At 42.7% G+C, this 13,152-nt stretch overlaps 1 protein-coding gene across 1 annotated transcript; it reads left to right on the top strand.

Moving 5' to 3' along the window:
• Positions 1 to 984: 984 nt before the first annotated feature.
• LOC103631461 (lysine-specific demethylase JMJ18) lies at positions 985 to 8,372 on the top strand. The gene is made up of 11 exons (XM_020539511.1): positions 985 to 1,216; positions 2,036 to 2,086; positions 2,204 to 2,281; positions 2,559 to 3,062; positions 3,147 to 3,368; positions 3,605 to 3,766; positions 5,764 to 6,132; positions 6,222 to 7,125; positions 7,210 to 7,313; positions 7,413 to 7,610; positions 7,709 to 8,372. The coding sequence occupies exons 1-11, from the start codon at positions 1,091 to 1,093 to the stop codon at positions 7,850 to 7,852; spliced, it is 2,862 nt and encodes a 953-aa protein (XP_020395100.1). The 5' UTR covers positions 985 to 1,090; the 3' UTR covers positions 7,853 to 8,372.
• Positions 8,373 to 13,152: the final 4,780 nt, after the last annotated feature.

Genomic DNA, 13,152 nt, shown 5'->3' with positions numbered 1-13,152 from the left:
TCACTAGTGAACACAATCACAATTGTTGCACTTGGAGGATCTTTGATGCTTGTGTGAGGCTTTGGAGTGAACTAAGATGGTGTTTGAATGCACTAGAGTTAATAGTTAGTTGGTTAAAAAATTGCTAGTGGAATTAGCTAGCTAATAAATAGCTAGCTAACTATTAACTAATTTACTAAAAATAACTAATAGCTGAACTATTAGCTACGTGTTTGAATCTCTATAGCTAATTTTAACCACTAATTATTAGCTCTAGTGATTCAAACACCACATAAATATATTATGAACTAATAAATTAGTAGCTATTGAAGATGCTCTTATGCTTATCAGAATGGTGAAACCGTCAAAACTGGTTCTCCTCTATCGTTGCAAATATCTCAGCCCTATGCGGACGTGAGTCGAATCCGAACACCGCACAGGACTTGCGCGGGACGTGTAGAGATGTCAATAGGTAAATACGCACCGGATATTACTATCTTATACTCGTACCCACGATGAAAAATAGTCTTGTCGGGTCACCTATATCTAATGATGGGTATGGATTTATCTCATACCCATACCCATGTGGGCATGAGTTATCCGTCGAGTCACCCGTACCAAAAAACATTACATTATACAAACGTCAAGTATATCCATCTAAATACCATTACAAAATTTATAACATCATTCAATCATCTATTCAGGAATACTATAGATAATTGGATAAAGTAGTAACACTAGAATATTACCACATAATACATTACATATTCCATTACATGTTTCATTACATGATCATCAAATAGTTGTAAGTCTTTTATAATATTATCGTCCAAAAAATTGTTAAATAGTTAAAAGATGTTTTTGAGCTAAGTTTATATCGAGTATTTTATATCCATATATTAATGGGTATGAATGAGAGTGAAATATTCTAATACTCGTTTATCTATTGATGAAAGATTTTTATCCAATAAAAAATGTATGGGTAGAACGTTTAACCCCGTTGCAATCTCTAAGGACGTGCGATGTGGTCGTCCTCTTTTTCGTCACGACTGCACGAGGTCTTCCTTTCCGTCACGGGGCAGGGTCGTCCTCTTCGCACCAAATCTCGCCCATGGTTTCCTCCGCCTCCCCCGACGAGGCCAGCCCTACGCTGCACGGCGAGAAGAAGCGAATGCGCTGCTGCGGCGGAGGTGCGGTGACCTCGCCCGAGCCCAGCGCCACGGCCGTGGCCTCGCATGTAAGGGTCTCCTGCACATATGCACGCAGTTCAGGCATTGTTTGCACCGTGTATTCTATGCTTGCTCCGTTTCCTTGCTTGTTTATATGGCCAATAAATGTTTGTTATGGGCAACTGCGTATCAAGATAGAAGATACCCTTTTCGTGTGGTTAGAGTAGTAGTATTACGTGCTGGTTGCATTGAGGAGATGCGAATGTGTTGCTGCACGTGCTGTTTGTTGTCGTGCATGGATTTATGTGACGCTGATTATTTGGTACTGAATTGTGACTAAATCGGATGGCACTGTTAGGTGATTGAGTGGATGCGATCATTTCTGGATCTGCAGATGGGAATTTGTTTGATTCAGATTAGGATGGGACGACTTTATGGCAGATCAGATAATGTGATCTTAAGGGAGGAAGTATCCATTAAGTTCAGGAACACTGAGTAACAATGGGTTCTTTTGACATGAAAGATTTGGGAGAAAAGATCATTTTTAAGGGAAATTATTTTATTGGTTTCTCAATTTTGAGAAATAAACCTATCTAATTGATTCATAACTTGTTTCTATTCTGCTCGGATGCACTTGCACATTTGTTTTGAAAACTCATGATACTATTGTCGATTCAACAAATTTTGAACTCAAATGTAAATTGGGGATATATTATTTGAACAAAATCATAATGTACGGAAATAGCTAGAATTTTATATTTCTAGTTATTTCATCATAACATAGTTTTATTGAAAGTTTAGGTTGAGTGTTGGATACTTTCGAAACACAGTGTAATGTTCATCCAAGAAAGTTGACACTAGAATGTCTAGCTTTTTTTTTGTTTCAGAACCACTGCTCATCAAGAAGTTTCACAGAGTACTTTGACGGAAATACAACTGTAAGTCGTTGAGAAGATTCAAATTGATTTGCTCAGACATGTTCTTTCCAATTCCAAATATTTGTGTGATTTTTATGTATATAACTTAGCTATTCCCCTCTCATATTTTGTGGGTAGACATGTGGAAAGTGGCGTCCGGATGAATCACGGAGACCTGAAATTGATGACGCCCCCGTTTTCACTCCAACTGAAGAGGTTTGTTGATTATACTTCTCTGCACAAAATTGTGCAATACTGCAATGAGATATGCTTGATAAGATAGTACTCCGTTGTCTTTCTATTGATGTTTTAGAACTCATGTAGTTGAAGTTTTTAATGTTTGTCCACCCATATATTAAAATTATAAATGTTGGACATATAAAAACTAGATAACTTGATGTTTCTTGCAAGAAGTATTATGACTAGTTAATTTTGAGCAGTATTACAAGAAATAGCACTATAGGTTCATTTGAATAATATTGTTTTCTGACAGGAATTTAAGGATGCAACCGAATACATTGCTAGCATTCGCCCGCAAGCAGAAAGATATGGAATTTGTCGTATTATTCCACCATCTTCTTGGAAACCTCCGTGTCCTCTGAAGGAGAAGAGTTTCTGGAAATGTACAGAGTTCAATACTCGAGTTCAACAAGTTGACAAGCTTCAAAACAGGGAGCCCACAAAGAAAAGAACACAACCTCGAGTTCAGAGGAAAAGAAAGAGAAGAAAGAGACTGAGGTTTGGGATGACACATAGACGTCCTACTTCAAGTGCGGACTCTGAAGAGAAATTTGGCTTTCAATCTGGGTCTGACTTCACATTTGAGGAGTTTCAGAAATATGCTGATGAGTTCAAGCAGGAATATTTTGGAATGAAAACGAGTGATGAAATTTCTATTTGTGAAATTAAGAACCACATAAAAACATGGGAACCATCAGTGGAGGAGATTGAGGGGGAATATTGGCGGATAGTCATAGGCCCTGCTGATGAAGTTGAGGTATGTCTGTCGATAATACGCAGATTGTGTTATTATGTATTCTATCAAATTATTACTTATTGATGCAAAACTTCATTTGCCTAGGTGGATTATGGTGCTGATTTGGACACTGCAACCTTTGGTAGTGGTTTTGTTAAATTATCTTCTTCAGATGGAAATAAGCAAGATCCATATGGTGTGTCTTGTTGGAACTTGAATAATCTGCCACGGCTGCCTGGATCTGTTATCTCATTTGAGGAAGACGATATATCTGGTGTTGTTGTCCCGTGGCTTTATGTAGGAATGTGCTTCTCTTCATTTTGCTGGGTAAGATTTTTAGCTAATCTGTTTGCCCATTTCTCTCATGAATTTTGGATCCCTTACTCAGTAAAGAGAAGCTTTTGTGATTGACACTGCAAAAATTATCTAGTGTATGTGCTCTTCAGTGTTCTTTTTGGATTTCATTGATATATGGTGGTTGGAACAGAAGTGCATAAATGATTTATGACATTATTGTTCATGGAGCACATCCTAACATATCTTTTTATATTACTCTGCTGCAGCATGTGGAAGACCATTTTCTTTATTCTTTAAATTATATGCATTTTGGTGAACCAAAAGTTTGGTATGGTGTTCCTGGTGGTGAGGCAGTAAAGCTGGAAGAATCTATGAGAAAAAACTTACCCAAACTGTTTGAAGAGCAGCCTGACCTACTTCATGAGCTGGTAACCACTTTTTTCTGTCATATAATTGGCAGATCCCTATGTAGTGACCTACTGCCAAGTTCATATTTATTTTGTTCTGACATAACATAGTTAAATGCTACTAAAGTTATTAAGCATTAAAAGCAGTACATTGTTCTTTTTGTCATGAATGTCGTACTTTGTATTATTACCTGGTATTGATCATATTATTTTGTAGGATCTATTACTACATTATGATATGGCAAACTAGTTTTTGACGAACCGGATTTCATTACTAATAAGCAACAAAATTACAGGAGTTCAGCGAAAGTAACACTCCCACAACAGCACTTTTTTTTTCGAACACGCAGGAGAGCTGCGTGTCATTGTATTAAGAAGAGGGGTCTAAAAATTAGACCAATTACAAACACAACAGAAAAAGAAATAAAAAGAAAAAGAAAAAGAAAAAGGAGAAGAAAGAAAGCAAACAAGGCCATCCTGCCCCCACAATCTAAACTTAACCAACAGCCTTCCCATATGAGGTTAACTACTGAACTCACTCCTAGATCCCTACATGACACCTGGAATGGGAGCTGTAATAAGGGCAAGATGTTTGGCCCCCGCAAAATTCCAAATAATAATTTCTTCTTCAGCTCTTCTGATAGCACCCTCCATGCTAGGCGTAGCTCTATCAAAAACACATCCATTCCTGTGGTTCCAGAGAGTCCAAAGCCCAAGGGTAATCAAAGAATTGAGCCCCTTTTTAGCAATCCCCTGTAACTGCTCACTGCTTCTGCTCCACCACTCCATCATTTTAGTTTCTCCCACCACAGTAGTAAAGGCAGATAAGTTGACCTGTCCCAGCAGCTGAAACCAAAAACTCCTAGCAAAAACACACCCCACCAAAATGTGATCTATGGTTTCTTGCTCTTGGTCACACAGGACACATTTGTCAGGATGGCTAAGACCTCTCTTCTGCAAACGATCTGCTGTCCAGCATCTTCCAAGATCAGCAAGCCATAAAAAGAATTTACATTTGGGAGGGGACCAGGTTTTCCAAATTAGTTCCCAATACTTAGCCATGGTCAACCCGATGAAGAGGCTCCCACAACAGCACTGAGCCAAGTTGTACTGAACAGACAAGGTTCAGCCAACAGGCAAGCCTTACCAACCTGCACGTCACACTGTGAACAACCGCGAACCACCACGCCAACAAAAGACAGTGTATAGACTTTCTAGGAAATGAAAACTATTACATGCCCAGTAAGGCAAAAGCAGCACATAGGCTGAGCTCTCAGAACACCAACTTCCAAACTTCACTTCAACGCAACTTTCACTCCCCCTTTATGATGGAAATGGATCGCCACCGACTTCAACTCTTCTGTCCTGTGCTCCAGCTGCGCAGCTTCCCCATCCTTCAGCAACCCTGCCCAATATGATAACAATGAAGAAATCAAACATAAGATCTCCATGTGAGCTTTGATTTTTTTCTCCTCAAAACAAAGTAGTTCTTGTTTTCCATATCGTCAGCCAATCCCACTGCATAGAACTGTTAAGCCTCTTGGTAAACACCAGATAACCCATAACCAGAACTGTGCAAATGAAGCAGGTCTAACATTCACTCCAGAGGCATAAGCCTGAATACTCCAAATATATTTACTCGCAGGACATTAAAAAACCAAATGATTCATGATTCCTTTTCCAGGAAAAAGAGACAAAAGTTATCATCCTTTCATTTCCTGATCAAAAGATTATCTTTTGTCAAAATTGCATTCTGAAACATTAACCACATGGAAACTTTATTTTTTTAGTGGCAACTTGGCCTTCCATATTTGCTCGTGGAACACGCCTTGACTGTTTTGGTGTAGATGTTTGTATGTTGATCTAACCGAAAAGAGATGGCAAATTAGTTGTTAGAGATGTTCTGTTGGTGGCTGATTTCTGTAAACAATGTTTTTCAATTATTTATCTGAGAAGAATTCCTGTGCTAGGGAACTTATGTATCTCATCCATTTTCATTCTGAATTTTCTTGGAGCAGGTTACACAGTTATCTCCATCTGTTCTGAAAGCAGAAGGAGTTTCTGTTTACCGTGCTGTTCAGAAGTCAGGTGAGTTTGTTCTGACACTACCACGAGCATACCATTCTGGATTCAACTGTGGTTTCAACTGTGCGGAAGCAGTAAATGTCGCTCCTGTGGATTGGCTGCCTCATGGACAGTGTGCTGTTGAGCTCTATAGAGATCAGCATCGCAAGACATCAATATCACATGACAAGTTATTACTGAAGGCTGCAAAAGAAGCTATCAGACAACTTTGGATGAACGTTTTGAATTGCAGAAGTGGTAAAGGAGAATACAGATGGCTGAACACATGTGGAAAGGATGGAGTCCTGACAAGTGCAATTAAGGTAGTAGCTCACTAATATTGGAACTTACTATCTGTCTCTTAATGAATTAATATAATGATATTTTATATTGTGTTCTTTCACTATTTCAGACAAGAGTTAAGATGGAGGTTGCTGCATGGGAGGCAAATGTTCCTTTGAAAAGTAAGAAGATGGACAAGGATTACGATTCCAATGACCGAGAGTGCTTTTCATGCTTTTATGATCTGCACTTGTCTGCTGTCAGTTGCCAGTGCACACCTGACCGCTTTGCTTGCTTAAACCATACAAATCTTCTTTGTTCATGCGGAATGGACAGGAAAATCACATTCTTTCGATATAGCATGGAGGAGCTTAATACTCTTGTAGCAGCTCTGGAGGGTGATCTGGCTGCAGTTTGTTGCTGGGTACAGGACCACCTAGGCTTAGTTTGCCAATCAGGTTCTCTGAAGCACAGCAAAATGGACTCATGTAAAAGCACAGAATTTTCAGGATTAGCTATTGATGCCAATCATGTTTCTGTATTTGGTGGTATTCAAAATCAGTGCCATGACCTTCAAAAGCCAGCAGGATTCCAGCAAGAGAAAGGAATCCAGGATAATTGTCTTAATCTCAACATAGAAGATCCACCATGCAGTTCCAGAATAAAAGAAGAGCATGGCAAGGATAGGATGTTTCTTGATCATAGGCCTTTACAGAAAACTGACAGTCCATTTAGAATGAGCTCTGAGTGCAGTTCTTCATTGTCTTTATATTGTTCAGGCAACTTAGTCTCTCCTTCAAGAAATCAAGCTAGCAATTCTGGCCTAGCTTGCAACACTACTAAGAAACTATTTGGCGTTGACATTGGAAATTTAGCAAAGCATTCTAATGGTCAAGTTGGTCAAATGGTAATGGCTTCAGGGCAATCTGATGCATCGTCTAGGCCAATGTCCGGGCACCAGGTTGAGCCACTAGACTATGGAATGGTAATGATTGACAAAAGGTGGTTCAATAATCAAGCTATTTTCCCTAAAGGTAATAAACTAGTGCAGTTTGCATTTGGGATGATTAAATGGTCCTCTAGAATTGTGACAAATAGAGTAAATAATGTGGTTGCAGGTTTCAGAAGTCGAGTTACATTTTACAATATACAAGATCCGACAGCGTGGTGCTTTTATGTTTCAGAAGTCCTGGATGCTGGACCTCTTGGACCATTGTTTAAGGTATAAATATGATTCTCATGCTCTTCTGTATTTTCTGGGTGGAACTCTCTTTGATTTGTTGTGGACCACAGTAAAGATTTCTTGACGAATTAATTACAGGTGACCTTAGAGCAAGTTCCTGATGTCTCTTTCACTCATACCTCACCGATGAGTTGTTGGGATAGTGTTAGAGACAAGGTGAATGAAGAAATAGAAAACCTACAAGGAATTGGAAAATGTGGCGTTCCTAATTTTTTACCACCTGATTCTGTAAACGGGCTCGAAATGTTTGGGTTCTTGTCCCCACAAATCGTCCAGGTAATTTTAGTGAGACCAAGAATGTTTCTTTTGAAAGTTGGTAACTTTTAGCACCAGGAACTATAATATAACAAAGAAATTCACTTATTCATCAATAGGAAATCGAGGCTCTAGATCCCCATCACCAGTGTTTAGACTACTGGTTATCGAAGTCTGCAGTAGTTCCTGCGTCAATGAGGACACTTGAGAAGCTGCCAAAGAAGGCTAAACTGCCAGATGGACAGAAACTATCTAGCATATAGGAGCAACGAGCAAGGACCTGAGAAGGTAGGCGCATTCTGCAGGATGAAATGAAGTAATAGAATAGGTAAATTAGGCCTGAATAGATAGAACATGTCAAGTGTCGCCTCAGAATGACTAGACTAAACTGGTCACCATTGATTTACAGCTTGTTCGCTGCGGCTTGCTGCGGCTGCAATCCGGCTGCGGCTGCGGCTTCTACAGTATTTTTCTCTCTATGGATTGCAGCTGCAGCAGTCCAAACAGCTGCAACAGTGTCGGCTTGTAGCCAGCCGAACACGCCCTTACTTTTTTACAGACAGCTTCCAATGACCGTACTCATTTTACATTCTTTTATTCATAAGGATGGCAGGATGGCTGATTTGTCCACTGATTGTTTCCCTGATTAGTCAATTTCATGGCAATCAATATATGGGCTATTTTTTTTTTTGTCTCAGACATAGTTTGCATGTACAAAACATTCGGTGCTGGAAATCCGAAAGATGTGAAGTTTATTGATTATGGTTAACCTAATTGTATTACAGTTTCAGCTCTCCTAATATCTTAGAACTAGTCTGAGAACTTCATTTTTCTAAGGGATTTTCATTTTTTAAGAGAAATTAGTTCATTTTTCCTTAGGAAAATAGAAATCCCTTGAGAAATTGGAGTTCTTAAACTAGCCCTTAGTGTTCTAATGTTACCTCTCCTATCCTGTGTCATGCTTCGAACTAGTTATTTTTGGACGGAGTGTTACGGATGACATTCAAAAGTTGACCCATGCACGGGACATTGGTTTTTAATCTTACATCAAGTTCATGATAAGGACGTTGGTTTTTAATCTTACATCAAGTTCATGACAAGTATTAATTTATTATAAAGTGACACATCGATCTGGCTTTATATTATAAAGATCTGAACCTTGTATTCTCAGGGTCACGTTTATTTTGATTATCAACCATGTCATAATCTGATTGACCTCGTCAATAACTGTGTGTTTGGTTTAGCTTGCTCTACTTTGAAAAAGTAGAAAACTAAGACTGTGTTTGGAATGACGTTTGGCTGATTTGTGACTACTAGAAGCAGATTTTCCTCAAACACATTGCTTCTGGAGCCGATTCTCGAAGTGATTCTCTTGGAAGCGAGGTTTCCACTTGATTTGAGAAGCAGGTGGATTCCCCCGCACACAATTGAACCGGTACCCCTCCCATTCATCATTTCTCTCGCCCGCATGTAGCTAGGGTTTCACCCCCTACCTTCCTTGTCTGTGTCGCCGCCCCCACACGCCGGAGCACTGCAATGTCTCGGCTCAACATAAGATTGCCGCCATTGGGAAATGCCTTGGAGTCGCCAGCGCAAAGTTATTGACTAGAGCGTGTTGGTGCCACCCCAAGAATCCTTTGAGATAGGGCTCATGCACTCTCTTCACTGCACCATTGCCACCACACAGCTCCCTCTCTGCTAACAAGGCATGTGGAAAGTGCCTAAAGGGGGTGAATAGGCGAAATCTAAAATTTATCAACTAAAAACGCAACTCAATTCTAATTAGAGGTTAGAACAAAATATGACTTGATCAGAGTAAAGAGATAAGTTCTTCTTGCGTAGTTGCTCTGTTGAATATGAGGAATTAAAACTTAGAGCAACAAGAGATTGTGTAAATATGATCAACCACAAGAGAACTTAGGGAGGAAAGAAGTAAACAAATTGCAATCATAAGAACAAAAGAGACACAACAATTTGTTTACTGGAGTTCGGTTTCATAAAGAAACATATGTCTCTGTTGAGTAGTCCACTAAGGACCAAGTTTCTTTCAACCCTTTCCTCACTCAAGTGATCACCAAAATTAAACTTGAGTTTCCTTCTCTTATCTAAATCGAGAGACTGAAGTCTCCGCAAGGCTCTTCACATGTTGAAGGATCTTGTTAGCTTTACAATGAATGGGTGTCTTGCACCAAGATTCAAGAACATAGCACACACTTTTCTCTTTAGCACTCTCACAAGGCTCTATCTCAAATCACACACAAAAGGCTACCTCTATGCTCAATTCTCTCATTTGTGGCACTTGGGAGGCTTGATCTCTTTGGGACTGTTGCTGTAGTGTATTGGAGTTATTGCTCAGCTCTTTTGTATTGAATGAGCTCGTTGTAGGTGCATTTATAGACTTCAACCAACCATATAGCTGTTGGAACTAGTTCTCAAAAGTTGGGCTGAATTCGAGTGCACCACACCTCTCATTGTAGCAGGTTCGGTGCACACCAGACCTCTGCCCCTACAGTTCCAGTGATCGTTCTAAAAAGGTGTTAGGTGGCATCAAACAGTCCAATGCGCCACCAGACCTAACACATGGACTACTAACCATTGAATCTTGAATGCAACCGTTGAGTCATGAAGGTCTAGTGCTCACTAGACTTTAGTCCGCTGTGCCAGCTGCCCTTGCTCCAAAGTATAACCCCTCTGTGTAACTGTTCTAGTGACCCATCCATTGCAAAACTGGACTGGTCTAGTGTGCCAAAACATGTTCCCTTCGTAGCCAGCCCCGTGCGTCGCAGAGTATCGGACTTAGTCCATTTAGGCATTTCTTTATTGTCTTTGTTTTGAAAGGTCCCTTGTGGGTTTTGGTGTTTTGGATGACAACACAATTAAAGGTCTAACATGGGTGTTAAGTGTTGAACAGATGCTAAGTGAAAAGTCTAAGAAGTTCAACACATGGAGACAAATATTATGATCCACACAAGTTGAGATGACAATGGATTATGGTCATCACAAGTAAAGTTGAAAGATGAACACTTACTGAATGGAATGTGATGCACATAGCTTAGATACAACTGATTGAACTAAGGACGAAGGCAAGAAGAACTTCGAGGAACCAAGTACACGAGAGAAGGTCAAGAAGACCGAGGTACCTGAAGTCAGGGGTGAATAAGTGTAACACCTCGTCCACTTCCGGACCGGCGGTACTTGCTCCTGGAAGCTCTCTAGGATCATATATTGTCCCCACAGGCCAACACAAGTCCTTTGTGTGCACTTTGTCCTCACTCATGCGCACCCGAGAAAACTTCCCAGTCGGTCACCTATCCCAAATTGCTCCAAGCCAAGCACGCTTAACTTGGAGGTTCTTTCGAGATAGGCTTCCGAAAAAGAAGATGCACCTTATTGGTATGAGTACTCTATCAGTTATATTAAACCTTGGACCAGGATATCACCATCCACTAGGGCCAGGATATCACAATCCACCTCCTTAGAAAACCTACGTCCTCGTCGGTCAACCCAAAGCAAGGAACCTCCCCTCTTGGCCACGTCTGTGTCTAGTGTCGTCATATGCCATGCCATGCCATGTGACAACTCCGGGCCCACATGCGCCATGCACCATATACCCGAACCCCTAACCCACACACGCCCATGAATCCGCGAGGATCAGCTCTGATACCATTTGTAACATCCCGTCCACTTCCGGACCGACGGTACTTACTCCTGGCAGCTCTCTAGGATCATATATTGTCCCCACAGATCAACACAGGTCTTTTGTGTGCACTTTGTCCTCACTCATGCGCACCCGAGAAAACTTCCCAGTCGGTCACCCATCCTAAATTACTCCAAGCCAAGCAGGTTTAACTTGGAGGTTCTTTCGAGATAGGCTTCCGAAAAATAAAATGCACCTTGTTGGTATGAATACTCTATTAATTATATTAAGCCTTGGGCCAGGATATCACCATCCACTAGGGCTAGGATATCACAATAAGGTGGGTTGCAAGAAGTTAAGGTTGGTCAAGCTGATAAGAGTTGGTGCATCGAGGATCACAACATAAGGACATGACTTGGAACCATTGATTTAATTTCTAAGGTTTATGGTTCAAGTCATAAGGCTCAAGATCATAGCTCAAGAAATTGGACATGGTCACAAGAAGGTGGAAAAGTATCAAAGTCAAAACCTAGAAGGGATCTGTTGAACCCCAAATTGAGCAGGCGGACGGTCCGGCCCTAAGGCCGGACGGTCCGCGGTCCGGACAGTCCGCGCCTGTGGGCCGGACGGTCCGCGCATGCGCAGAGCAGTTTAGGGTTCCGAGTTTTGTGCTATGTTTGTTGGCTAGATTTGCGGAATTAGCTCGGAATCCAGTCGTGTAAAGGGTCCAGCCCCCCTCCTCTATAAAAAGAGAGGTCTACGGCCGATTTATCATCAACAATCGAATCAATACAACTTCTATTTCACATTTTATCCTAGGAGTAGTTCTAGTCTAGTTTAGGTTTAGCCTCTCGATCCCCAAATTCTTTGTCTCTCTTCGACTCTACGTCGATTAGAGGAGTCTAGGTCGGCCGGCCCGAGCCTAGACACAACCTAGGATCTCTACTCCCCGACGGGGTCCCTCCCGGGAGCGAGATCCAGGCGCCGTCGGCGATCTTCCGCCGCCTCTGCGCACGCGCGGACCGTCCGGCCCTAGGGCGCGGACCGTCCGGCCGTCAGGCAGGGAACCCAGGCTCCTGCACCAGGTCGCGGACCGTCCGGCCCTGTGCCGCGGACCGTCCGCGCCTGACCAGAGAGCACCGCCGCCTCGCGCCAGGCCGCGGACCGTCCGGCCCCCGCGCCCGGACCGTCCGCCACTGTGCAGAGAGCACCGCCGCCGGTTCTTCTTGAGTATTTGGCGCTCCAAAAATATGTTGACGCTTTTTTGGAGCGCCAAATACTCAAGAAGAACCGGCGGCGGTGCTCTCTGCACAGTGGCGGACGGTCCGGGCGCGGGGGCCGGACGGTCCGCGGCCTGGCGCGAGGCGGCGGTGCTCTCTGGTCAGGCACGGACGGTCCGCGGCACAGGGCCGGACGGTCCGCGACCTGGTGCAGGAGCCTGGGTTCCCTGCCTGACGGCCGGACGGTCCGCGCCCTAGGGCCGGACGGTCCGCGCGTGCGCAGGGGCGGCGGAAGATCGCCGACGGCGCCTGGATCTCGCTCCCGGGAGGGACCCCGTCGGGGAGTAGAGATCCTAGGTTGTGTCTAGGCTCGGGCCGGCCGACCTAGACTCCTCTAATCGACGTAGAGTCGAAGAGAGACGAAGAATTTGGGGATCGAGAGGCTAAACCTAAACTAGACTAGAACTACTCCTAGGATAAAATGCGAAATAGAAGTTGTATTGATTCGATTGTTGATGATAAATCGGCCGTAGACCTCTCTTTTTATAGAGGAGGGGGGCTGGACCCTTTACACGACTGGATTCCGAGCTAATTCCGCAAATCTAGCCAACAAACATAGCACAAAACTCGGAACCCTAAACTGCTCTGCGCATGCGCGGACCGTCCGGCCCACAGGCGCGGACTGTCCGGACCGCGGACCGTCCGG

Source organism: Zea mays, chromosome 6 (assembly GCF_902167145.1).
Source record: "Zea mays cultivar B73 chromosome 6, Zm-B73-REFERENCE-NAM-5.0, whole genome shotgun sequence".
In the NCBI taxonomy this organism is placed as follows: Eukaryota; Viridiplantae; Streptophyta; class Magnoliopsida; order Poales; family Poaceae; genus Zea; species Zea mays.
Note: the sequence above shows the minus strand (reverse complement) of the source record. Positions and strands in the feature narration are given on the sequence as shown.

Coding starts and splice junctions, on each gene's coding strand:
- LOC103631461 (XM_020539511.1), top strand. CDS start 1,091: ATGGTTTCCTCCGCCTCCCCCGACGAGGCCAGCCCTACGCTGCACGGC. Junction 3,767..5,763: donor CTGACCTACTTCATGAGCTG/GTAACCACTTTT, acceptor TTCTTGGAGCAG/GTTACACAGTTATCTCCATC. Junction 6,133..6,221: donor TCCTGACAAGTGCAATTAAG/GTAGTAGCTCAC, acceptor TCACTATTTCAG/ACAAGAGTTAAGATGGAGGT.